The sequence below is a fragment of the Elaeis guineensis genome, chromosome 13 (assembly GCF_000442705.2).
Source record: "Elaeis guineensis isolate ETL-2024a chromosome 13, EG11, whole genome shotgun sequence".
Lineage (NCBI taxonomy): Eukaryota > Viridiplantae > Streptophyta > Magnoliopsida > Arecales > Arecaceae > Elaeis > Elaeis guineensis.
The window spans coordinates 77,199,499-77,225,935 of NC_026005.2; the positions used below are offsets into that span (position 1 = coordinate 77,199,499).

Genomic DNA, 26,437 nt, shown 5'->3' on the forward strand with positions numbered 1-26,437 from the left:
CATGAACCCAATGCACCGAGAACAACTCCTGTCACACTCCTCCGTAGGTACTCTAAGAATGTTTGAGCAGGAGCTACAGCTTGGATGAATTGCTGGTCCGGTGAGATACTAAACCTGCTTGACTTTCAGACATAAAAATAAAATGTACTTTACCATCTCATTCTCTACACCAGAGTATCAACAGGTTGGCTAGATCTCCATACCTCGGCCCCTCAGAATGGATCTCATTAGAAGCCGATTCTAAGCCACCTTTCAAAGAACGATAAATTAAGCATATTCACCATAGGACTCTAGCCTTAGGCTGGTCATTCTTATTCATTGCTTGCCCGTGGAAAGGTTTGAGGTTTGATTTCAGAAATTCTAGAAAGACAAATAGAAATCCAAATTTTGCTTTTAAAAAGAAGGGCCAAATAATTAAGGGCTAGGAGGGAAAAGAATAGCACTGGAAATTTTAGCAAGGTGACCATATCGATGGTGCATAACCTACAAGCTCATTTTCCAGAGGTCAATTTCAGTGTATGGCCATGAAAGCTTCGTCGACTTCGGACCTTTTTGGGGCAAAAGAGTTTGGAATTTTTGAAAACTAGAACTCAGCAGCAACCCAAGCACGAAATTAGTAAATCTGAACTTTCTTTCTTTTTCTTAAGTACAGAAATTTGAAACAGTACACCAGGCATTTGCAACCAAGATAGTGCATCACCAACATGGCCTTGCTAGCTGTAGGAAGGCTCTGTTCTCCAAGATCTAAATCCAAGCCCAGGACGCGAACCTTACAAGGCCCAATTTGGCCCGGTGCATGACCCGGATACTTGTCTGGTTTGACCGCTTCAGACAACAAAAACAGCAGATCTCTAGAGCACAGAGCTCAGACTAACGGAGTTAATACCACGAATCTCTCCAATAATCTCCTTCAAAGCTGCACCATCTTTTAAAATGGATGCGTGCGACACCCCTGGCAATTTAATCACCTTCAGGACCTGTCTCGCCGAGTCCGCCCACTCTGACTCAAGTGCCAACAAGCTTACCATATTCACAGTCCCATCTCCATCCCCATATACCATCTCGGGTTGCACGTCAAACCCCTCCGTTCCATAGAACAACACTTCTGGCGTCTCGATCCCGGTTCCAACCATACAAGTCACCGGCACACCGGCCTCCATCAATCTCTCGGTCATCGGTAATATCCTCGTGTTATACGGAATAACCCCTTCATTATATCCGATATCCTTGAGAAACTGTGGTATATCGTATGCTGAATAAGTTTTGTTTTGGGCCATGACAAGTGGCTTCTTACCGAACACTGTGGGCGAAGGTAGAAGCCATAGATTGCTCTCCGAGCTCCTCTGCTCGTCTCGAACCAACAATGGGTCAACGATGGGGATGCCGAGGGTGTATCCCGATGCGAAGGTGAGCATCTCTTGAACCGTGCCAGCCCATGGTGCGGAGAGTGTGACCAGGTGTTTGATGTATTTCCGACGCCATGTTAAGGGGTTGCGAACGAGGAGTTGGAGGGCAAAGAGGCCACCGAGGCTGTGGGAGAGGAGGATGACAGGCTTGCCGCCGTTGGCGGCACTAGCTGCTTCGATGAGTTGCCTGAGGTCCTGGAGGTATTGAGTACCCACTTGGCTGGGGTGGCCTTCGGCAGAGAGGCCATAGCGGAAGTCATAGGGGGCGCCGAAGAGGTTGTGACCATCTTCATAGCCGATTTCTTCCAGTGAGTCTACCAGAGTGGCCATGTAGTTGGTGATAAACCTGCACATATTGATTCCTTGCAAGTATAAATTTGGTGCCGGAAAATGATGAGGAGAGAAAGGAGCAAGTTGGCGGCAACATGGTTTGGATTTGGTGAGGATAATTTCCATAGAATTGGCTCATGGAGCTGGCTCGCGCAATAAAAATTTAATAACAACATGGGCTTGGTAAACGTACTTAAGATTAGGGTCAAGGTAGAGAAGCCCCTGAGTAGAACCGAAGTATGGGACTCGGGTCTCGACGCCGGGGGCGTTCCGGTAGTCGTCGATGTCGCCATGGTAGTAGAGTGTCATCCTCTCGGCGAAGCACCGGGTGAGAGGGGCCACCAATACAGTTGGGTCGAACCATAGCCTGAACCATCCCTCTATCCTCCTTTCGACTGCCGAGAGGCAGCAAACAAGGTTGGAGGGCTTGTAGGCTTCAGTTAGCCGGGCCTCCAGCTGGTTGCCTCCGCTTCCAGGTATCACAACCAAGGGGTGAAGCTCGCTGCCTCTCACGGAGAGGCACATAGACAGCAGCAGAGCCATGAAAGCCGCCACTCCCATTCTTGCTGGAATAGTTTGATCTATTTCTGTGCTGCGGAGGAAACGCCAGTTTATTATCTGGATTTTATTGGTTTGGTGTCGTCGTGGTGGGTATTTTGCGTGGTCGGCGCTTCCTTGGACTACTTGGATGGTGGGGTGGCCACGTATTCTCGGTGAACTCTTGGTTGTGATGCGCACCCTGAACTTTTTTGTCTAAAACGATTACAAGTAATGGCTAATTTTTTTAACAAAATAACCTATCAAAAAATAATCAATTTTCTCCGGCGGATTATAAGGCTGGCTCGTAGACTTTCTCAGGGTAGCAACTCTGCATCTGGACTTATAACTGGGAAAAGAATATATTCTCAATTGTAATCCTTGATCAAATTATATGGTCAAAAAGTAACTGGCTGCTCACTGATATTTTATGGCTTGGTTTACATATTAGTCTTGATTGGTTCAAACTCTTTGGTGATCATGTAATAATTAATTTTGAAGGCCGTATTTGATTGCAAAATAAGTTAAACTGAAGTATATGAATTAACTGACTTCTCTTCCTTTTTATTTTCTTTTATAGAAAGGACCGTACACAATAAATTATACAATGTAGCTACTAGCTAGCTCAAAAACCCCTATTCCCCCAAATCTTGGTGAAGGCAGGACTTAATCATAGATAATTTGAGATAACTACAAGAAATAGGATAAATTAAAGAAATACTTCCTTAACTTGAGCCTAATTTTATTTACATCCTCTGCATTTTAAAAAATATCAAACTGGCTCTTCTAACTATCAATATATTCCAATGATCCATCTATCTATCTTTATTAATAGAATAATGTCACGTGATATCATTACTTTATAAAATGATGAAAATACTTTTATTTCCATCTTCTCCATCTCTCTCCTCCCTCCTCTCCGATTGATCCCTTCCTCCTCCATCGCTGGAGTTTCTCTTTTTCTCTTCTTCCCTTTCTCACCCATCCTTCTCATCTATGGTGGTTCCCTCCACCTTCGCCTCTTTTTCACCGACAACCCTCTTCTCCCTCCTTCCCTTCCTCACCTACTTCTCCTCCTCGTCCTTCAAGCTCGTCCATGAGCTGTTTTCCTCCATGATGGCTCCTTTTATCTCCAATCATTCTTCATCGACGACCCCTTCATCCCTTCCTCTCGTTCCTCCTTATCTATTTTTCTTCATCCTCCTCCTCCTCTAAGCCACCTATAAGTTCTTTCCCTCATGGCGGCCCCCTCTACTTCCATCTCTTCTCGTCAGCAATTCATCCTTCTCCTTTTTCTTCCTCGTCACTCTCTTTTTCTTCTTGTCATCCATTTCCTCCAAGTCTGTCCATGAGCCCTCTCTCCATGGTCGTTCTCTTCATCTCTACTCATTCCTTGCTAGTAGTCCCACTCCTCTCTTCTCCTTCCTTCTCACTTACTTTTCCTCTTCATCCTCTTCCTCTTCCAAATCTGCTCATGAGCCCTATCTCTCTAAAATGGCCCCTCCACCTGTATCACTTCTCATTGGTAATCCATCATTCTCCCTCCCCTTTCTCTTCATTCTTTTCTCATTTTTGTCATCTACTTCTTCTAAGGCTATCCACGAGCCCTCCCCTACAATAGTTCTCTCCATCTCTCCACTCATGCTTTGCCGATGGCCCCTTCTCCTCCTCTCCTTCTTCTTCACCTCCTTCTCCTCCTTCTCCTCCTCTAATCCTATTTATGAGGCCTTCAACATCATCTTTCCCCTCTACATTGACCTCCATAGCCCCACCCTCCCTCTCTATGGTGGCTCCTTTCACCTCTATCTTTTTCTTACTGGAGATCTCTCCCATATGAGTGAGAGGCATTTTCGTCCATTGATAGAAAAAGCTATCATCATTTATTGAAAAATGAACGACTGGATAATATTAGAATATATTGATAACTAGAAGGACTAGTTTGATATTTTTAAAGTACAGAAGGTGTAAGTGAAATTTTGCTAAAATCGAAAGGAAGTTCTTTTAATCTATTCCAAAATTTTATCAACTTGATAAGCAAATATCTTTATTTAATCCTCATTTATCCTTCCACCAAACATAGCTTGAATACATATTTGAATGCTAATGCTGTCAAAACTTCAAAACAACCAATGATAGACTACATTTCACAGTAATGGCCAATGTTTTGTGTCTTATGATTAAGCAGTTAATCTTTGGAGTGGAAAAGTTTCATTGAAATTGACATGCTATGCCAATAACCCAAAGGCAATGAACTCAACATGCTTCGAAGCGGAGCAGGGCAATATAGTGTACATCATGTAGTTCTTAGCATATTAAATCTATAATAAGCTTGGCTTGCATCGAAAATTATAAGCGGAAAAATGAGCATTTAAGATCTATTTGGGTAATCTAGCAAGTTAGGCTACCTTTCTTACTTGATTAATGGACTGGGCAGCCCATGGCTCACATTAACCCAACACTTACTCCCCAGCCCAAATCTTATAGGACGATTAAAAGATCTCTTTTGTGTTGGGCGGGGGTGCCTGTTGGGATGATGCAAAGGCTGGAAGTAGGCCCAGCTAGGCCTCAGAGTCGTTGGACATGGGCTAGGCAAAAGGCTTGTTGGACCATAAGTCGGGCCTAAATATAGATCCCGCAGAATTTTCATGCTGAGCTTAGGTCTACGTGTGGCTCGGCCTGTTCCAGACTTGTAGATGATGCCTAGACGAGGCCCGAAGATTGAGCCTAGAATTAGGCCTAATATCAGCTCGGAGCAAGGCCTAAACATGCCCCAATGTGTTAGAATATATCAATTCTGAAAAATTTTATTTTTATTTTTCCAAACTTATTAATTTTTTTAATTTTTTCAACTTTTTGGCTTGTATATTGAGGATGTACTTACAAAGTTGGTTTAATTTATTGATAGCCCTTGACATTGGATTCTTCACCTTGATAAATGAATCAATCCTTTTTGCTCAAGCAAGCTTTTTAAGCTTTTTGTTACGGCAAAAATCTATCCTGAGCCGAGATGGCTGGAGTCGGAAGGTGACCGCGAGTTGATGACTGCATGACCTACAAGAAAAGTCTCCATGAGTCAGAGTGGGCTCCGACGGAGATCCTTCGATGCTCAAGTCAGATTTTTACAATAGGAGAAAAAGAGTCAATGCTTGTTTAGAGAGAGATATGGCATACCTCTTGGATCCCTGATTACTTTTTTTTTATAGATGAGATTGGAGCTATAAGAAGGGGAGAGGCCGCCGAGACCTTTTTGCCCCCCATTGAGTATGTTCTTGAAAATTACGTCGAATCCTCTGACTTCTTTGGATTTGATGGGTGTTGTCATCTCATCTGGTAGATGGCTAGCCACTTTGATTAATGGCTTAGGATTACAACCAGAAATTTTAAGATTGATGTAACCTTATCCTACTCATGGTCACTCGCACATCCTAATGAGATGACATGACCGGGCCACAGACGGGTCTTGCGGTCATCGTGACAGGCTGCTATTTTTAATGGCTCAATTTGATGGTCATACAGGAGCTTCTGATAAATACCACCAGATACAGTGATCGAACTAAAAAATAGGAGGAATGGACCTCGGGGGCTACTTATACGCCATCGGGCAACAAAGCCAGCATGAATGCCCAAGTCGGAGCCAATGTCAGGACTAATGGCTGAAGTAGGAGATTGATAGCATGAACAAGATTTGACGGCTCGAGGATGGTAATGCTAGCAAAGGGTCGGAGGATCCACTAGTAGATCACCAGTTAGCATGGGGGCTGAGGTCGATAGGGAGCTCATAGGTTAAGGTGGATAGTCAGCTCATTTGGGATTCACTCGTATCTTTGGATCGGATGCTAGAGTTATATCCATAACATATGCCCCTTTCTCCCTAGCTTGAGCTAGGGTCAAGCCCAGAGAGTATGAATCAACATGCAGCTCCTGAAGATACGTGTTAGGTCCCAACTTTTCAATCAACATAATGCATCCGTCATGTGGCCATATTCATCTGGAGATGAAGCATCTTTGAAGAACTCCTAGCTATATTTATTTGGAGATGAAGTATCCTTCTCAAGGCTATATTCATTCAGAGATAAAATATCTTTGAGGAACTCCTGGTTATATTCGTCCGGAGATGAAGCATCCTTCTCATGGCTATATTCGTTTGGAGACAAAGCGCCTTCGAGAAACTCCTAGCTATATTCGTCTGGAGACAAAGCACCTTTCTCGTGGCTATATTCCTCTAGAGATGAAATGCCTTCAAGAAACTCCTGACTATATTCATCTGGAGACGAAGCATTCTTCTTATGGCTATATTCGTCCAAAGATGAAGCATCTTAGAAGAATTTCTGGTTATATTTGTCCAAAGATAAAGCATCCTTCTTGTGGCTATATTCATCTGAAGATGAAGTACCTTCATTCTGAGATGAAGCATCCTTTTTGTGGCTATATTCATCTGGAGATATAGTACCTTCAAAGAACTCCTGACTATATTCATTTGGAGATGAAGCACTATTCTCATGGCTATATTTGTTAGGAGACGAAACGTCCTTCTTGTAGCTATATTTATTCAGAGATGAAGCACCTTTGAGAAATTTTTGGCCATATTCGTCTGAAGACAAAGCGCTCTTCTCATGGTTATATTCATCCAGAGGCGAAGCACCTTCAAAAAACTTCTGCAACTTGGCTGAGTTCTTCTTTATCTCAGATGGTTGGAGTTTATGGGCTTCACTTGATGCCTTTTGACTGTTGCCATTATGACTTTCGCTCGACTAGACCATGGGTAAGGAGTGTTGGTCGGCTTTGAAGTCGCAGATCCTATTTTGATCAATTTGCCACTAGTCGGTCTTCATTGGTTGGTATTTTTTAAGTCAATCCTTTCACTCTAATTTTCAGGAGCTTGATTTTAGGAGCTCGACCTTCACAAGCTTGGCTTTTAGGAGCTCGACCTTCACAAGCTCAGATTTCAGGTGGTTTACTTTGGAAGCTTGGGGTCAGCTTGTAGTTTTGCTTTAGCTCGAGTGCTCAAGGACCTATGGTCTTGCGAGAAGGAAAGAAAATAGAATAGCGGATGGGGATTTGAGAAACTCTTACCATGAGGAGCTTTGAGTTTCGTTTGAGAGCCCTTAGATTTTGCTTGGCTCTTTCTTGCTATTCACCTTGGCTTGGTATGCCCTTCACCTCAGTTCGGCCTTGATCTTCACTTCAGATCGATTTTGATCTTTACTTTGGATGGGCTTGATCTTTACTTCGATTGACCTTGATCTTCACCTCAGATGGGCTTGATTTTTACTTTAAATTGGCCTTGATTTTTATCTTGGATGGGCTTGAGCTTTACTTCGGATTGACCTTGATCTTTGCATTGGCTTGGTCTTGACTCTTACTTTGGATTGGCCTTGATCTTCACCTCATATGGGCTTGATCTTTATTTCAAATTGACCATGATTTGTGCATTGGCTAGGCCTTGACTCTTACTTTGGATTGGCCTTGATCTTTAGTTTGGATGGGCTTGATCTTTACTTCGGATTGGCCTTGATCTTTGCATTGGCTTGGCCTTGACTCTTACTTCAGATTGGCCTTGATCTTCATCTCAAATGGACTTAATCTTTACTTCAAATTGGCCTTGATCTTTGCATTGGCTTGGCCTTGACTCTTACTTCGGATTGGCTTTGATCTTTACCTCAGATGGGCTTGATCTTTATTTTGGATTGGTCTTGATCTTTACATACTCTTACTTCAGATTGGCCTTGATCTTCACCTCAGATGGGCTTGATCTTTACTTCGGATTAGCCTGGATTTTTGCATTGGCTATGCCTTGACTCTTACTTCGGATTGACCTTGATCTTTACCTCAAATGGGCTTGATCTTTACTTCGGATTGGCCTTGATCTTTGCATTGGCTTGACCTTGACTTTTATTTTGGATTGACCTTGATCTTCAGCTCAGATGGGCTTGATCTTTACTTCAGATTGACCTTAGTCTTTGCACTAGATTGGTCTTGACTTTTATTTTGAATTAATCTTGATCTTCAGCTCCAATAGGCTTGATCTTTACTTCGGATTGATCTTAGTCTTTGCATTGATTTGGCCTTGACTCTTACTTCAGATTGGCCTTGACCATTGCATTTGCTTGACCTTGACTCTTGCTTCAGATTGGCCTTGATCTTCACCTCAGATGAGTTTGATTTTTACTTTGGATTGATCTTGATCTTTGCATTGGCTTGGCCTTGACTCTTATTTTCGATTGGCCTTCATCTTCACCTCAGATGGGCTTGATCTTTATTTCAGATTGGCCTTGATCTTTGTATTGGTTTGGCCTTGACTCTTACTTCAGATTGGCCTTGATCTTCACCTCAGATGGATTTGATCTTTACTTTGGATTGGCATTGACCTTTGCATTGGCTTGGCCTTGACTCTTACTTTAGATTGATCTTATTCTTCACCTCAGATGGGCTTGATCTTTACTTTGGATTGGCCTTGATTTTTGTATTTGCTTGGCCTTGACCTACTTTGGATTGACCTTGACCTTCATCTCAGATTGGCTTGATCTTTACTTCGAATTGGCCTTGATCTTCGCATTGACTTGGCCTTGACTTTTACTTCGGATTGACTTTGATCTTCACCTCAGATGGACTTGATCTTTACTTTGAATTGGCCTTGATCTTTGCATTGGCTTGGCCTTGACTCGGGTGCTCGAAGGCCTGTAATCCTATCAGAAGGAAAGAAAGTGAAATAATGAATGAGGGCTTAAGAGCCTCTTATCATGAGAGTTTTATGAGAGTTTCTTTTGGAGCTTGATTTTTCTTCCAATTTGAATTCCCTACCTTCTATTTTAGGCCTAACTAGGATAGCTTGGGGGGTTGCCTCCTACGCTGGGTTTGATCATTGCACGACGTGGACTATCATAGTCAACGCCCGCACTTGGATGCTAGAGTATTGAACTGATCCTGGTTCTCTCCAAGAGCTGGCAGAGGAGATTGTGGGGATGCCTCCAGTAGCTAGTATAGAGCATGATTTTTAACCAGAGCTTCTGCCAGCCGGTGTGCTATGGTGTTAGGACGTCTCGAGGATTCTCTTCGTGGCGGCACAGTAATGGGTTGTGCGCTCTTTTCCAAAAGTGGGCAAGATAGTGTCAATCTGTTGCAGTAGAAATCCATTTTGGATCGGGATGTCTAGAGTCAGGTGATGACCATGAGTCGACGGCTGCGTGACATACAAGAAAAATCCCTGAGAGTCGGAGTAGACTCCGATAGAGATCTTTCGACGTTCAAATCAGATTTTTGCAATAGAAGAAAAAGAATCAGTACTTTTTTAGAGAGAGAGATGGCATACCTCTAGGATCCCTAGATCACCTCTTTTTATAGGAGAGGTTGAAGCCGTGAGAAGGAGAGAGGCCGTTAGAGATTTTTTTGCCTTCATTGAGTATGTTCTTGAAAATCACGTCGGATCTTCTGATTTTCTTGAATTTGATGGGTATTGTCACCCTATCTGATAGGTAGCCAGCTACTTTTATTAATAGCTTGGGACTATACCTAAGGGTCCTGAGATTAACATGACCTTACCCTACTCATTGCCATCCGTACATTCTACTAAGATGATGTGATCGGGCCATAGAGGGGTCTTGCGGTCACCGTGACAGGTCGCTATCTTTAATTGCTCGATTTGACGATCGTACGGGGACTTCCAATAGATGCCACCGGATGCCATGATCAGACTAAAGAGCAGGAGGAGGCCTTGGGGGCTAGTTATATGCCGTCGGGCAACAAAGTCGGTGCGAATGCCCAAGTCGGAGCTGACATCCGGACTGACGACTGAATTAGCAGGAGGTCGGTAGCATGCGCAGGATTCAACGGTCTGAGGACGGTAATGCTGGTGAAGAGCTGGAGGATCCATGAATAGATCAACAGCTAGCACGAGGGTTAGAGTCAATAGAGAGCTCGTAGACTGAGGTGGATAGTCAGCTCATTCTCTTCAGACCGGATACTAAAGTTATATCCATAATAGTTTTCATAGCAGCTTACCATATAATAAACTCCTTTCCTTTTCAACCCTTCCTATCATTCTTCTAGTGATTCGACAAGATCAATCTTTGCCGCAAAACCCAAGCTTTCCATCTCAACTTAGGTATTTTTTAATTTTTAATTTTTAGTTTTTATTTTTTGGGGGAAGGAATTAAGTTCGATGTTGCACATTTTAACTGAAAATTAAGGTTATAGTTTCTGTTGGGTATAAAATACCCCTCCCAGCCGAAGTTCGGGTCGGGAGTGACCCTCTCGGGACTCTACCGACGTCCGACCTTGGGCAACATATTTTCGAACCTCTTCGGCGGTTGAGCTTCCGCAACATTCTCAAGTTCTGCTGACGGATAAACTCCCACAGCTTCTTCCGCAAGTGTCGACCAGGTTCCCCCGACGGACGAACCCCTGCCGCATCTCCCAGACTTCTCCAACGATGAGCTTCTTCAGTCGTCTATCAGGCTGCCCCAAATGCTCTCGGGATTCTACTGTCGACCGACCTCCTACAAGGGTCAACCGTTCTCCGGACCTCTTCCAGATTTTTTTCCCCAACAGGATTCGATCGACTCCAATCCAAATTTCTTCCAGAACTTCGTTAGTTCGTCAGTGGCTGAACTTTCCCAACAGTAGATCTCTACGACGGATGGACTCCATCCAAGTTTCTACGACGGTCGACCGCCTTCCGGACTTCGTTCGAGCTCCCACGGGAGCCGGACTCCTTCTCCGAACTCCTACTGCAGGTAGACTTCGTCCGAGCTCCTACGGGAGCGAGACTTCAGCCCTGAGCTCCTATTGCAGGTAGGCCTCATCCGAATTCTGACAAGGGTCGGACTCCGAGCCCCCACCACAAGCGGTCTACTCCGAGCTACCACAACAAGCGGTCTGCTTTGAATTTCTACTACGGACGGTCCACGACAGATTTCTACTGTAAGCCTCCATCCAAACTTCTATTGTGAACGAATTCCCTCCGAACTTCTATTGCAGGCAGGCTTCGACCGAGCTTCCTCTACAAATGATCTCTATCCGGACTTCTACGGGAATCGAACTCCGACCGAACTTCTGTAGCGGACAGATTCAGGAGGAACTCCTACGACACACGAACTCCAGCAGTCGGACCCCTCCAGCGGGTGAACCTCTCCAGCGCCATCCGACATCCGCTGCCAGTCGATCTTCTGTCGGATTCTTCATGAAACCGAACTTCGTCCACAGAAAGCCCCTGACCGAGCTTCTACAGCAGATGACCTTCGCCTGCAACACTAGCGCCCAAGGCACCCAACGGTAGAAGGCTTGCAAGCAATGTCCGAGCTTCTCTTAGACGGAGAACCACCTCTCTCCACCAGACACCCCAATCGAGCTTCGGCCGACAGGCCTGGACTCCCTGCCAGGCCACAGTAATGGCCACGACTCTACTCCACTTCCTGTAACGGATCCCATGCGGCTCCATCATGCTCTGACGAGTCACGACAACGGGTATCACCCCACTCTCCACAACAGGCTCCACGTGGCAGGCCACGGTGATGGCCACGACTCCACTCCATTACTCTCCGTAACAAACTCCTCATGACCCCGAACGGCCCACTACCAGGCGGCTGCAGACATCGCTGTCAATCTGTTACGCCCTCCGCCTATAAAAAGGGACCCCTAGATACGTTATTCCTTAAGCTCTAATCTCTATCTCAAAACTCTGCTAAAAATTTCCGTTCGAGCACTCCATTCTTGTTGAGACAGAGAACTGACTTGAGCATCGAAGGGTTTTGTCGGAGCACCTCCAACTCTGGTTTAGGCTTTCTTTGCAGGTTCTGGCGGTGACCGCGACTCCCTCGACTCCAGCTTCTCCGACGTCGATGAATTTTTGCACCAATAATTTAAAAAAAAAAATATTTACTCTAATAAGGACTAATAGGCTACAATCCATCAGTCAAATCCTTCATTCGTAGAAGGTTAGCATGTTCCAAGTGCAGTCTTGCAAGGCGTTTCTTGAGCAATGATCACAAATACTTGTTGCATGTTCGTTTCTTTAATCCAATCATGCCTTTCAAGCGACCGGTCTTGCCCCCCATCATTGTTCCATGCAGTCAACTCTTCATGGTTACGCCGGTTCGTGGTACAACCCAATGATAGACCATTCCGAGGCCTCTATTGCAACATTTGAATTTGACGTTCGATGGGCGTTGCGCCAGTAGATGTCAATTTTGCCATATCCTCTGCTCGCCCTCTCGCACCAAATTGACCGGCAAACGCGGTTTTACCAACGTCTCAACTCCGACGGGTTCTCAACCTCTGCCAAGCCAGAACGTTGGAAGCGTTCCGTCCTGGGCCTTTACATTTGACTTGACCCCTCCCTAGTCCCCAAGAATGACAAAAATGGAAGAACTGATATGTGTGGACGCGTGGGAAAGGGGACGGTCTCTATTCCCTTCTAAGATTTTTCTGATATCTTAAAGAGTATTGAGACCATAGAGTGATTTCCAGCCGGTAAGGAGCTCAACCAGCTGTCCGACCGACTGTGGATTAATTTATTAAGCAAAAGGGATAAGTTTGAGATGGATATAACGAATTAGTCCATTCAAAGGGTCGGTCTTACTAAATTTTCTGCTTTAATGAGACATGATAATTTTGATTTATGTGAATGCATTTACTCAATTGGCTTTTAAGACCAACGGACCAGAGGGAATGCCGTATATGGTCAGGTACCGTTGGAAATTTGTTCTTGGCCAATAGGAAAAGGATGTCAACGATTTACCTGGTCAGGTACGGTACGAGAGGCAGTTCATCGTTTGTAAGTGCATGGCATCGCCAAACAGAAATTAATGGTCATACGCTTCATGATATAAATAAATATGCACCAGTCTTAAGGGAAAAATCTAGCATCAATCAAAGAAAAATGTAAAAGTTTTTGTTAGGATTTAGGTGCTTGTCCTTGGACTAATTTATCAAGAAATTACTCTACAGTTGTAAGTGGGTAAGATGCAACCGCCATTAGAATGTCGTCAAGCTACCTAAATATACTGCAGACATACCTCTTTAATTGTACATTGCATTTTCCTTAGCTATTTATCCTGATAAATAGAATTTCGCAACTTTCCTTTTTGGTTTCATAAATTGCAAGAATGATTCAAAGGCATTGTTGATGGTAGAATGAAACTTCTTTCTAAACATTCCCTTAGAATTTACCAGAAAAAAACACTTCCTTATAAAAAAATAATAGTGACGATAGAGTAATGCTAGTATGTTGCTCAATCACAACTGCACATTCGAGTTCCTTTTTTGATTTATCTTCTTTATTTGTCAAGATCACAAATCATGTGCTCCTCCGTTCAATATTCAGACTTATTCCATCTATCACCAACCCTTTGACATTCAAGGCCATCCATTATTTTAAAAAATCCAACGGGCAATCGATTTATCAACGTGTCAAGCCACCGACCGTCTGATGAAAGTTGACGGCAGCCCGACAGTGACCCTCTAGCAGGAATACCCCAACTCCCTTCTAATTTTCTGCTCATCATCAGCACTAATTATGCTATAGTTTCCTTCCTATTCCCTTAATCCTTTCTCTAAGTACACTGTTATCTACTTTACAAGTAACTAACTCAAGCACCCAGGAAAACTTGGCGAGGAATTGGCGTAGCATCCGGGGACGTGTGCTCGACGCCATCCCATCGATCCAATTACACCAGTCCACAGCGCTTTCCTCCTTGGAACAAGTCCAAGGGGATCATTTTTTTTTTTTTTTTCTCCCCTTAATCCAAAGCCATCTCCAAACCCCAAGGAACCGCTAGCTATAAGTAACTCTCCTCACATCCATCCTTCCCTCAGCCCAAATCCAACCCTTGCGTGCCTGCCTTCCAAAGGTCTCTCTCTCATTTCCTTGTTTTAACTAAATAGCCGAAAAGTCTCCTCCCTACCACCAAGCCATGTGCAAGGGAACAACTAGTTCACCTAGCAAGCTGAGCTGGTGCTTGAAGGCCCCCATGAGAGCACTGTGCCGTGCTAGAGATTTCTACGTTAAGAGCCTGACGGGCTGCGCGGGCCGCGTGGAGAGGGGGCCTATCAGGGGCATGCCAGCGGGGATGGTGTCGGCGATGCCGCGAAGCCAGAGCCACGGGTTCTACCGGCAGCAGGGCGGCGGCACCGAGGACGACATCCGGGAGCTCATCCGGCTGACGGACAGGGCCAGGCAGGCCCAGTCCAAGGACGGGGTGGTGCCCAGGAGCCCGAGCGTGGCCACCTTGAGGATTGATGAGGACCGGCCCTGCGAGTTCGAGAGCCTGGATATGGTCCCAAGGAGCAAGAGCTGTGCCGTTGTGAACAACAAGAGGAAGGTGGGTGTAATTGCTTGAAGGTGAGCCATATTAATTGGCGCAACGCCCAGAAGAATTTTGAGATGTTCTAGCCGATCGTAGAGATTTCAACACCAAGAGGCCGTGAGACAAAGATGGTTTTGTTGAAGTGGGAGAACTCCTCGAGGGCTCCTGTTGCTGCTAGGTTGTCGGTACTGTTTATTTCCTCCCATACGTGTGTTCTTCCTCAAGACTTGAGGTTTGTGTGTGAATACTGGGGCTTCTTGGCATCTTTTCATCTTCAACCATACGCGTTCGCATGGCCCATGTCTTGTTCTTCCTTCCGATTTTTGTGTAATTAATAGATGGGCAGCTTGGAAATTTCATAGGACCATATTCAAACCTTGTGATAACTATTCCTCGAAAAAATATATTTAAAACTTGTTGCCATTTTGTTGTGAGAAGTGGGGCCTTTTCTAGTTTATTTTATGTTAATTTGATCGATTGAAATGTCGTTAGCGCTGCGGAAGTTTGCATTTGAAACAGGCCTTGATGATTTGGTCTTGATAGGCAGAGACTATACGTCACGACATTATTTTCTTGGCATTTGCAAAGGCAACCAATGTGCAGAAAATTCAAGGGACAAGGGGTTGTCCGGCTTCGCCCATCTCTGGATTCCCAAGTTTCTACTGGAAATTTATGGGCCTCACACTTTTAAAGATTTTTTCTTCTAGTGTTTCTTCCTAGGAAACATCTATTTTTTCCCCTCGCTTTTCGATAGTTATTATAAAACTAAGTAACAATCTCGCTATTTTTTTTTTGGTAAGAACGATCTCGCTATTTGGCACAAATCAGAAAGGACGTCTTCTCCTCCTGACCCACTAAACAGAACAAAAAGTCAGTGTTCTCTATAGTTTTAGATTTTGAAGTTTGAGGTAATTGTGGGATTTTAGATCTCATAATTTTGTGTCGCTTTTTGACATGGCATTTAGTTTGAGCTAATTATGGGATTCTAGATCAAATAATTAATTCAACCCAGCCATAACTCTGCAGAAGTTAGAAGTAACATCCTTTTGTCACTGATCGGAAGCCACTTACCACAAATGCCAAAACGGCTTGGGTCCTTGGGGCAAATCAGGATCCTTCACAATATATGTTTTGGACCATGGACAATTGTGCATCATTGGATAGACGGCATGTCAAGCATCCCTAAAATGAATGGCTATCATTGGATGAAGGAGATGCTAGTAAAGAAGGGCCTCCCCGAGGATTTACTGGATGGCTGCAAACCCTAAATGATGCCGTTATGGATGCTCAGGCACAAGATGCGAGGTAAGCTGATACCCAAGGCTTTTCTTTGTAATTCACTTCCACTTTGAATCTCCTAATTCCTGGTTGCTATATGTAAATAGGATTTGGATTTTTTCTCCTGGCATGTTTCGCCTGCATCTATATGCGAAAAGGAGATCATGAATAGGCTCCTTGAATGCAACAAAAAGAAAAAGAGTATGCTCCAGAGCTACGAAGCAAGCACTAAGTACTTCGCTTGGTGTCTGCCAGCATTTTGGATAATAACTACATGACTTTTAGCTTTTAGTTGAAATGTCAAGGGTGGGATAAGGGATGGTCAATTGTGGTAGATGGTTGCTTGAGGATTTAGGATGTTAAAGTATGGGAATCCGTATAATGGGTTGGGAGACTCTTATTTTATTTAGAAAGTTTTAGGATATAAAATATCATGAAAATATCATTATTTGTGGAATTTATGTACCCATATTATATGAATTGGAAATGAAATTGTGTTGGTCCATGTTTGCAACATTCTTATGGGATTGGTCATTCATTGTACAAAACTGACTGAATTGAAATCAAATGAGGAACAACATTTCAACTAAAACTTAAAAATTGTTGTATTTTCAAATTATTGAGATAAATATTGATTGAGCCTAGAACTTAAATATGACCTTTGATTTTACTTATTTGATCTAAAATAATTTAAATTGCATGATATTTTTAATAGATCAAAAAATTGAATAAATTCATCAATTTAATGATTATTATTGTGATTTATTTTGATACATCAAGCATGATGCGAGTGCACTATATGTTAAATTTTATTGTTGTTAATGGCCATGACCTTACATAAAATTTTACTATTTAATGTGCATGTATGTGTGTGTATATACACACATATACATACATACATATATATATATATATATATATATATAATATGTTATTATTGGAGTACATTATAATATGTCATTATTGGAGTGCATTATTTATTTATTTTGTTTTTTAATTAACAAATGAATTAAGCAGGATATGCTAGTTTATGGCAAGCATGAATTTAATTTTTCCTACCTCATCTTTGCCGTTCCATCAGTGGACCCCTCTTTAGTGATCATCAGAACAGAACAAATTGAAAAAAAGTGAGAAGAAACGAAAACCCGAGATCGGCTCTCTTCGCTGATAGTGCTGCGAGCCGCGGCGCCCTGCTCCCACTCCTTTCTTCCACTCCGAGATGTCGAGGCTCTTTTCCTCGGCCTCCGCGCGAGGGCGGCGGCCGCGAGGGACACCAACCTCGCCGAGCTTGACGACGAGGAACCCGGCGAGGTCATCGAGTCCGCGCCGCCCCTCCGCGTCGGGGAGGAGAGGGAGATAAATGCTGCCGGCCTCAAGAAGAAGCTCCTCAGGGCCGGTCGTGGTTGGGAGACCCCCGTATCCGGCGACGAGGTCACAGGTTCGATGAATTAGAACAAAATTAAGTAAACGATCGGATTGTAGTTCTCTCAGATTCTTGAATTCGAGCTTGGAAGAGGACAAAAATGGTTTTTCGTTAGATTTTCTAGTGATACTACTGTTGGATTTCTTTCGCAATCTCAGTTCATTGCGTGGGTATGTTGCTCGATGGAAGCAAGTTCGATTCCAGCAGGGAGAGAGGCAGCCACTCACTTTTAAGCTCGGCCATGGTGAGTTCTGGTTCCCTTATTTGCAGTTTAGATTGATTTGATGGAAATTTGATGTTTGAATTGCGAACCTTGTTTCCTTTTAAGGGTTTTTGTAAAAGATTTTCCTGCAGGTTTCAATGCGATTGCGGTTGTTTCCATTGAGACTTTGCCTGGTGATTGTTTCGAACTGTTTGTATGATTTCGTTGTGGATTTTGGGGCAAGTTTAGTTTAGGATGCATCATTTGAGTACACCCAAATAAAAGCACCATTTTATTCTATCAAATATGCCTCTTTAATTGAAAAAGACCATTAGGAAGAATATTTGAGCTCTGAAATTTGGGGGAAGATATATCAGGAAACTCAATATGTGCCTCAAGCTTATAAACCATTCTTATTTTGTAGTGCCCCTTCCAAGCAAATATTCGTCATCGCCACTAATTGTGATCTTGAGTAGTTATCGCTTTCCAATTGCAACCTAAATTACACACGATCTAGTTAGTGATTTAAGCTATCGCATTTTCTTTTATAATTCAGACCTGGATCTAAAGACACATATTTGAATTATAATTCAAATCCCATTCTACTTAAAACTTGCATTTTGATTCCATCATTGGCCACCTCAAATGCTCTATATCTTGTTTTGAGTTCTGCAACTTTGTTCTATGAAGTTGTTTTTTCTATAGTCGTGAAATTTGCCCACAATCTGACAGATGAATGAAGTAAACATCATGGGCAGCAATTCCGCTGCGTGGGAAAATATAAAACTCTCTTTTATCTCCCTTACCAGCCATCACTTCCATCTCCATTAACGTGTGAATCAAGAAATGAATACAGAACAGCCAGCAATTTTTCCAAGTCAAACTATAACTCTTTCTCATCTTTTGTTCCATTTGCTTACAAAAAGGGAGTGTGCTAGAAAGTTCCTGAATATGGCTCACCTACATTATTTTGCACCTCACGGTTATATTCTCTAGGAAACTTAGTTTCATGTGCAGGTCTATTTTGAAGTGTGTGCCCAAAATATAGATCTTGATGAAAATGCACTGCTTGCACCTGACTATGTGTCTTTTATTAGTAGCAGATCCACTAGGCCTTTGCTATCTTCAGAAATATTTGAAAGAAAGAGATGGCTTTTTAATCAAGTTTACATTATCTAGCATAAACTCATATGCTAAACATCGTTTTTGTAGCATGTGCTATTAAGTACATTTAATCAGCATTAAATCCTCATCAGACGTCTGTAAAGAACTAGGAGCAAGCAGCTCATATTCTTTATGTTTTATTTTGCACTGTAGTGTTCTTTCCCTCTTTCTGTAAGATGTTTCTCATATAAAGAGGGTAGTCCATGAAAGTTATGCCCTATATTTTGAAGACTGTTCCTTGGTAATGGTGTCTGACTACCTCAATTTTTGCCTTTGGCTTTGAAAACATAAGTTGGACGAACCTTGTATCTTTTGTATGTACCTCCTTCTTAAGAACCTTGGAGATTTCTTTAGTTTGTTGACTGGTCCAAGCATGATCTCTTCTGTATCAGATATTATCCCGATTGATTACCATTTCATCTTGAAGCCCTTTCTCATCTCCTCCATGAAACCATTGTAGTTTTGTTTGCTTGGATAAACTTCGATAACTGTACTTTACTATTTTATTTCAGGACTATTCTCATTCAAATTGTCATTGGCCATTAAGTAATGGAAAAACTGTGCCATAGTGCAGCATGACATGGTGAAATTTGGCTGTCCTTACTAGAAACATTGATATTCTTGAATTATTAAAAAGATAGGGAGTGTATAGAAAATCTTTGTGCAAAAATTGATCATTGAAAAGAATATTAATGTTTAAGGCCGTAATCTACAAAATCATTCCCTTCATAGTGTCAGGGATCTCATGCAACCTAAAGTTAATTCATTCCATTAATCACAACCTAAATGATCTATTCTAACTTGTTATTCTTCCAATGCAACTTAAAATCAAATCCACAATATTTCAAAGTAATTTTACCAACGTAGAACATCTCCTTGTTTGGCTATAAGATCTTTTTCCCGAAAATTTTGTTGGCTTTTGTACTCGAATTTCTTTATTATACTATTTTAAACTTTTAATGGATATTACCTATTTTATATTTGTGGTTTTGTAATCATGGGATTTGACAATTTTATCTGCAGATTTTTTGATTATAGAAACTGATAAATTCTTCTCTTTAATTAGGAGAAATGGTTACTGGTTTGGATCAAGGGATAGTTACTATGACGAAGGGGGAATTAGCATTATTCACTTTGCCTTCTTCATTGGGCTATGGAAATCTTGGTGCTCATGATGTTCCTCCTGGTGCTGATATTCAGTATGAGGTGGAGCTAGTGTCATGGCTGACAGTCATGGACATCTGCAAGGATGGTGGAATTGTCAAGAAAGTTTTATCAGGTTGTGATGATAGGCAAACTGGGGATCTTGATGAAGTTACAGGTAACACCAGGATGATTCTACTCTCCAATTTACTGAATATTTTACTTTTTTTTTTTTTTTTGTGCCTTCCAAAAAGCAACACATAGATTTTGTATTGTTAGAATAATGCTGGTTTTTTCTGTAATGTGTACAGTCAAGTACCAAGTCAGGCTACTTGATGGATCAGTTGTTGCAGAAACCGCTGAAGGAGGATTGGAGTTTTATATAAATGAAGGTGAGATGTGCTACAAATTATATATTCTTTTGAAGAAAAATTGTATTTTATCTGTTTATTTTTCTTCTCTCACATCTTTATTCTTGTGTGATTGATTAACTTTGCTGAAGATCTCCAAATTTTTGCTCAAAAGGTTAATGCAGATAACATGTGCCAAATGTTATTTTGATTTCGTGACCATTGTTCTAACCATTATGTTATGCAGGGCATCTGTGTCCAGCATTGCCAAAGGTCCTGAAGACCATGAAAAAGGGGGAGAAGGCTGTTGTAACTGTTCAACCACAATGTATGTCTCACTATCATGCCAATTGCTGATGTTTGGAACTTTGGACATTTACTTGTAAAACTTGTCATTATTTGTTTTCATTTATGACATTTTTTTCTTGTACTAGAGCTAAATCTCCTCTGCTAGATTTTTTCTTCTTCCAAATAATAGTTTTGGAAATGCTTGCATCATCATCAGAAAGACTGCTGAAGAAGGATTTGTAAATTTAACCCTGGACAGTTGCGATTAAACTTGACAATATGATATGTGCATTTAGACAGCAGACCTCTAGTAGCTGAGGCCTTAATGGTCATGGTTATGGTTATTTCTATGGTGTGGTTTGTTCTGTTTGACTTGATTTATATTCCTTTAGGTGTTCTTTTAGAAACACGAAGTGAGTTCTTTGTATTGCAAAATCTTTTTTGGTTATTTGTCTGGAAAATTCTTTAGCCTTTGTGACATTAACTTGGTGTAATGAGTCTGTTTGTCTGGATGGTGTGGTCCTATTAAGCTCCTATTTATAAAAAAGTGCTGTGGCTCATTAAGTTGATCTTTCTTTCTGGTTATTATTTCTTTTTAGGAACAAAAACAAAGAAAGGTACACCAGAAATTTTTGTCCTATTTCTATTGGAAGAGCTTTCTCTTGGATATCCTATATCAATAAACCTAACAAAATTTTAATTTTGATTGAAGTAGAATAAGGATTTTAAGAACATGCTGCCCTTTTCTATGCAATGCTTTTGCTATATGGATGAATAAATGTCCGCATGATATATATCTTGGGATCTACCAAATGTAGCTGTTCGACAATTAGTTAGGAGTGCAGAATCTTGCAATTACCGCTTTTTTCTGCACATTTTATAGTTCTTCTTCAACAATAAAATCTTCTAATCAATTATGTCAAACAAGGATGAAGGATTAGTATATGTAACACATGGGCCATTCATTAAGTGACTGTAATAGCTCAGTCCAGAATATGGGTTGAAGTAAACTGGTGAAACTGCCTTTTTATGTCTTATCAGGTATAACCGTGACCAGGAAATGAAGCTATGGATTCAAGTAGTCGAATATTTAATCGTTGAATATTTGTTGTCTTGTTTGGGGTTTTAGTCATTGATCTTAGCCTACTTGGATTGCTCTGTGCGAGTGTGTGTGTGTGTGTGTTTTTGTTACGTGTGCCTGTGTGTATGCATGTGTGTTTGATCTCACTCGTGATCATAGTAATCTGCAGATGCATTTGGAGAACAAGGGAGAGATGCTAGTGATGGATTCCTGCTATCCCCTCAAATGCTACGCTGAATATTGATGTTGAATTGTTATCTTTAAAGCCCGTTCTTGATGTCATGGGCGATTTGAAAGTACTGAAAAAGATTTTGAGAGCAGGAGAAGGTTTCCGCGGCCAAATGATGGAGAGATGGTCCGTAGTAAGTATGCTTGCACTTTCCAATGATGAAATGCCATCTATGCATTTATCAAACAGAATTATTGTTTCTTCTGCAGTCTGCTCATGTTCTATTGATCTATCCAGGACTATTCATATCTTGATTTGTCTGTAGATTATAGTTTTTATTGTTGTTAATTTTTTTGTTTGAGAGTTATAGACTGATGTGGACTGCTGAATTTGTATGTATAATTGTACTCCAGTTAGGTATACTGCCATGCTAGAAGATGGCTCTGTGTTTGAGAAAGTAGGCTTTGATGAGGAGCTCTTTGAATTTGTTATAGATGAAGGTCAGCTCTTGTCAACCTCATTCATCTCATTTTCTATTAAACAGCACTGCCTTTATTTCTAATGCATATTAGAGCAGTGGAATGCTCACATTTGTAATCTCCATTTTATGTTATATGGTGATGCATTGTTTATATGCTTTGCAGAACAAGTAATTGCTGGATTAGATTCTGCTGTAGCAACAATGTTAAAGGGTGAATTTTCACAAGTGACCGTGAAACCAGAATATGGTTTTGGAAATGATGAAGTTAAGTTGGCTGTTACAACAGTTCCCCCATGTTCAACTTTGATATATGAAGTGGAGTTGGTGGACTTTATAAAGGTGATGATGCAACCAACTAGATGGTTTAATATTTAGTCATGCATTAACTATACCTTGAATAAAACTACAGGAAAAGGAACCATGGGAAATGAGTGGTCTAGAAAAAATTGAAGCTGCTGAGAAATTAAAAAAGGCAGGCAATGATCTATATAAGATGGGAAAGTTTCAGCGAGCTGCAAAAAATATGACAAGGTAGTGCAGTCAGGGGTGGCTAATAGTCAACTTATTTTGTGATAAATGTCCTCTTCTTGTTGGACCGGTATCTTCTGGAAAAGAGCTGTACTGATGCGGTTACTCTCAGGCTGTTAACTATATTAATGAAGATGGACCCTTCAAAGGTGGTGAGGAAAAGCTAGTTAAAACTCTGAGAGTCTCCTGTTGGCTGAATCATGCAGCATGCTGCCTCAAATTAAAGGATTTTCAGGGAGCTATCGAGTTATGCTCCAAGGTATATTGGAATTTGGGGGATATATGTTATAGTAAGACAGACTAGACTTCACTTCATAACCGTTACTTGTTTACCCGTTCAGGTATTAGATATTGAGTACTGTAATGTGAAGGCTCTATATAGGCGAGCACAAGCTTACATGGAAGCTGCTGATCTGGACTTGGCTAAGTTGGATATTCAGAAAGCACTGGAGGTTGACCCCCAAAACAGGCGAGGGGGGACCCTGATATACAGTTGTGAAATATTTGCTTTTTATTTGTGGTATTATTAACTTCTTGAATGTAAATATTAAATGGTTACAGGGAGGTTAGATCCCTACAAGTGACGTTGAAACAGCTTCAGGCGGAGAGCAACAGAAGAGATGCTAAGCTATATGCTAACATGTTTGAGCGGATGAGAAAAGACACAGATGTTGCACTGAAGGTAATGTCTTTGAACTGAGGTTTTCAATTATGATATTCCCATGTCAGACCTATCCTTTGAGATCATTGTCTGCCATAATAACTATAAGCCATTTGCCTAGACCTTTTGAGTTCAAGCAATTAGCTAATATGTCTAGCAACCAAACCTATGCAAGTGATCACCACTACTGCCAAAAAGTGGAACATGTAGCGACCAGTATCATTTCATAATATCAAAAGTAAAAAAAGGAAAGGCAAAAATTTTACTTGGGCCGGGTGTGCCTTTACATGCATGCGCTTGACTTCTAAGATTTTGTATATTTTGGAACTTTGGGTTCCACATTATGGGTGGCATCAGATATGAGAAGTTTGAGGTGGGGTTGTGAAAGTAGAGATATGTCATTGGGAGTGAGGCGGTTCTGCAGTGGAAGCCAAAAGTATAATCAGGATAATTGTAATTGCACCTATTGAGGATATAATTGCAAATAATGTCAGATTATGTGAGAATATATGAGGTATTGGAGTTGTTGGGAAGTAGGAGCAAGATTATAGGTAATTAACAAAACTATCATGGGCAGAGGAGGTAGTTTGGTAAGTTTTCATAAGCCAACCACAAGGGGTTGGGACCAGGCGTGCTCATTATACGTCTATCTATAATCATGCACTTTATTAGATGTAAGTTCATGATACTTCACTGGAAAATATTGGACGAATGTAGAAAATTGCAAGCAAATGACAAGCTGCTTTTGTTCATTGTGTTGAGCTCATAATCTGCATCTCTCTTGCAGAGACTCAAGGTTGAAAAGCACAGGATGATGAAAGGGATGACCCTGAAGTCCAGACAATGGACATTGAAAATCCCATGGTGAAATAATATGCTGCTCCATTTATAAATTAAGCAGTACTTGGATTCTTCAGAATTGTTCGCTGATTGAATAGTGTTTAAAATGCTTCATGCAGAGAACTGTGGCTGAGAAAGCACAGGAGTTGAAAGTTAATATGGAGTCCCAGGCAATGGAAACTGAAACCCCTCTGGTGGATGCAGCTTTTGCTGGAAACAAGATGATGGTGGATTTGATTGAACGATAAAACAGATGTTGTTGTTTCTTAGATATGTTTATGAATTAATAAAATCTCATCTTCCTGCTTATCATGATGGAAAAATTAGAATGCTAACTTTTCAATCCCTCAGGTCTCAATGCCCTGCCTCAACATTTAAAAAAAAAAAAAAAAAAAAAAAAACTTCCAAATTCATGAATCCTTACTCTTGTTCTAAATTTTGTTAAAAATCTTGGAATTGACCTTTTAGGAAGTTGCTTGGTTACTACATAAAGAAGTTACAGTGGGTGGTCAAGGTGGGGAGAAAACCAGGATGTATGAGAGTGCTGCCTATAGCAGGACTCCACAAGCTTCGAAGTGCAGAACCAATAACCTGTTTTCAGAAATTCAGATGATGCTTATATAAGCAGGAAATACTTCACAAAATTATTATGATTTAAACGGACATCTCAATGCATGATAGATCAACTTTTTCTCCGAGTTATCCTGACCAAATATTCATCAGTACATGTTTCCTCTTCATGCTTTGGGTGATTGCTGGTAGAATCTCTTGTTGAGTGCCAGCTGCCCTTGGAGCATGAATTCGTACTTCTACTAACAATTGAAAGAGTTGAAGCGCAAAATTTTGGCCAACCCATTCTCACGTCAGACATGGATGGACAAGTGTTTTTACCTCGCAGTAAGTAATTTGAATGTCTGGGCCTTCCCCTGTTGTTGCCACTGCCCTGGTAGAGGTACCATCTTGCTTCAGAGTAAAAAAGCAAGCAGCCCTGTTGTTGCTAGGCAGGCCGTAGGTTGAGACGTTGCCTATTTCTTCCGAGCACCTAATTACCAATTATAAATTTCCTCAAAAACGTAAGGGAAATAGCGGCCTTAAATTTGTTTAGTCAGTTATTTGGCTAACTATGTCAGCCTGAAAATACTGCATCCTTTATTGCAGAGCACTTAGATGATGTTTTATGGACTAATCAGGAGATTGCTCCTGGAACTTTCCGTGACATTCTGTTTTTTGGTCTTCTTGGATATATTTACAGCAGACTTATATGAATACTCTATCTTAGCAAAATGAGATTTTTAGAGCCAGGGGTTGGTGAGTTCTAGTGAAAAGCTCGAGGTACAGTGGTTAGCCGTTATTGTAATAGAAAACAAGAAAAGCCACAGTACCTCCACTCTGTCCTTTTCTTCCTTTGGCTTTGGCCTAAGCCAACTCGGCTGTAGCCAAATCAGGCATATATACAATAGATCACTCGTACATTAACCACTTCCCATAAACTTGATGGGAAACCTCCCATTTCATAATAATAATTAAAAAAAATTAATAGCAAATATGCTCTTGACTTCACAGCAAATGAGGTTTAGGTTAATCGGGATCACAGGAGGACAAATACGCTCGAGTTAATGGCAAATAAGCTTTTGGATCTAGTCTCTTCTCTTTCACTCTATTCTTGCCCAAGACTTGGCCACTAGAAAACCAATGATACGGAGGAACTAGCTAAGCGGTCAACTATGAGCAATAGTAGTAAAATTGTCTAGAATATTCGAAATTAATACTCTTAGAAGAAATATAAGAAGAATATTCCATTATCATATAGTTAAGTTAAACCGAAGGATGTACATATAATAAAATTAAAAATTTTAAAAATAAAGTTTAAATTTAAAAAAGATATTGACTAATATTTAATATTAAAAATTATCAAGGATTTCTTATAGAAAAGATGAGAGGACGGGAGAGATGATAAATAAATAATGGATTCCATACCTATTTTATTCAAAAAGAAGATAAAAAAATACCGTTAGGGGATTGTGTTTTTTTGCAACACTAGATTACCAAATAGAGATAATTTGAAATTATCTTTACTTGACAAAAATATCCTCATTTTTTTTATTGAAACCTACAAATACTTTCTTTTAATATTATCCATTCCACAACAATCCCAACTCAAAGTACAACATCAATAAATCATTTTTAGTAGTTCAATATATGATTATGCTAAATCCAAATTTCTAATTTTCTATCTAATAACTTAATTCTTTCC

General features: G+C 41.1%; 3 protein-coding genes across 3 annotated transcripts; 2 read left to right on the top strand and 1 right to left on the bottom strand.

Moving 5' to 3' along the window:
* Positions 1–613: 613 nt before the first annotated feature.
* LOC105055852 (lecithin-cholesterol acyltransferase-like 1) lies at positions 614–2,341 on the bottom strand. Its single transcript, XM_010937858.4, has 2 exons — positions 1,930–2,341; positions 614–1,752 (listed from the first exon to the last, which is right to left on the bottom strand). Exons 1-2 carry the CDS (start codon positions 2,295–2,297, stop codon positions 852–854), a joined length of 1,269 nt encoding a protein of 422 aa, XP_010936160.1. The 5' UTR covers positions 2,298–2,341; the 3' UTR covers positions 614–851.
* Positions 2,342–14,066: 11,725 nt separating this feature from the next.
* LOC105055851 (uncharacterized) lies at positions 14,067–14,998 on the top strand. The gene has a single exon (XM_010937857.4). The coding sequence runs from the start codon at positions 14,183–14,185 to the stop codon at positions 14,606–14,608; it is 426 nt and encodes a 141-aa protein (XP_010936159.1). The 5' UTR covers positions 14,067–14,182; the 3' UTR covers positions 14,609–14,998.
* A 2,001-nt stretch (positions 14,999–16,999) lies between these two features.
* Positions 17,000–24,492, top strand: LOC105055849 (peptidyl-prolyl cis-trans isomerase FKBP62). The gene is given in 18 exon segments (XM_073247409.1): positions 17,000–17,097; positions 17,100–17,291; positions 17,435–17,491; positions 17,494–17,520; positions 19,709–19,963; positions 20,097–20,177; positions 20,383–20,463; positions 21,674–21,712; positions 21,715–21,834; positions 21,837–21,866; positions 22,087–22,173; positions 22,318–22,493; positions 22,564–22,675; positions 22,784–22,941; positions 23,024–23,151; positions 23,244–23,383; positions 24,149–24,222; positions 24,327–24,492. Coding segments are annotated over 18 exon segments (1,887 nt in total). The 5' UTR covers positions 17,000–17,072; the 3' UTR covers positions 24,432–24,492.
* Positions 24,493–26,437: the final 1,945 nt, after the last annotated feature.

Excerpts from the sequence above, each read along its gene's own strand:
- LOC105055852 (XM_010937858.4), bottom strand. The coding sequence starts at position 2,297 with ATGGGAGTGGCGGCTTTCATGGCTCTGCTGCTGTCTATGTGCCTCTCC. Across the intron at positions 1,753-1,929 it reads TACCTTGACCCTAATCTTAA|GTTTATCACCAACTACATGG; the intron begins GTACGTTTACCA and ends CAATATGTGCAG.
- LOC105055851 (XM_010937857.4), top strand. The coding sequence starts at position 14,183 with ATGTGCAAGGGAACAACTAGTTCACCTAGCAAGCTGAGCTGGTGCTTG.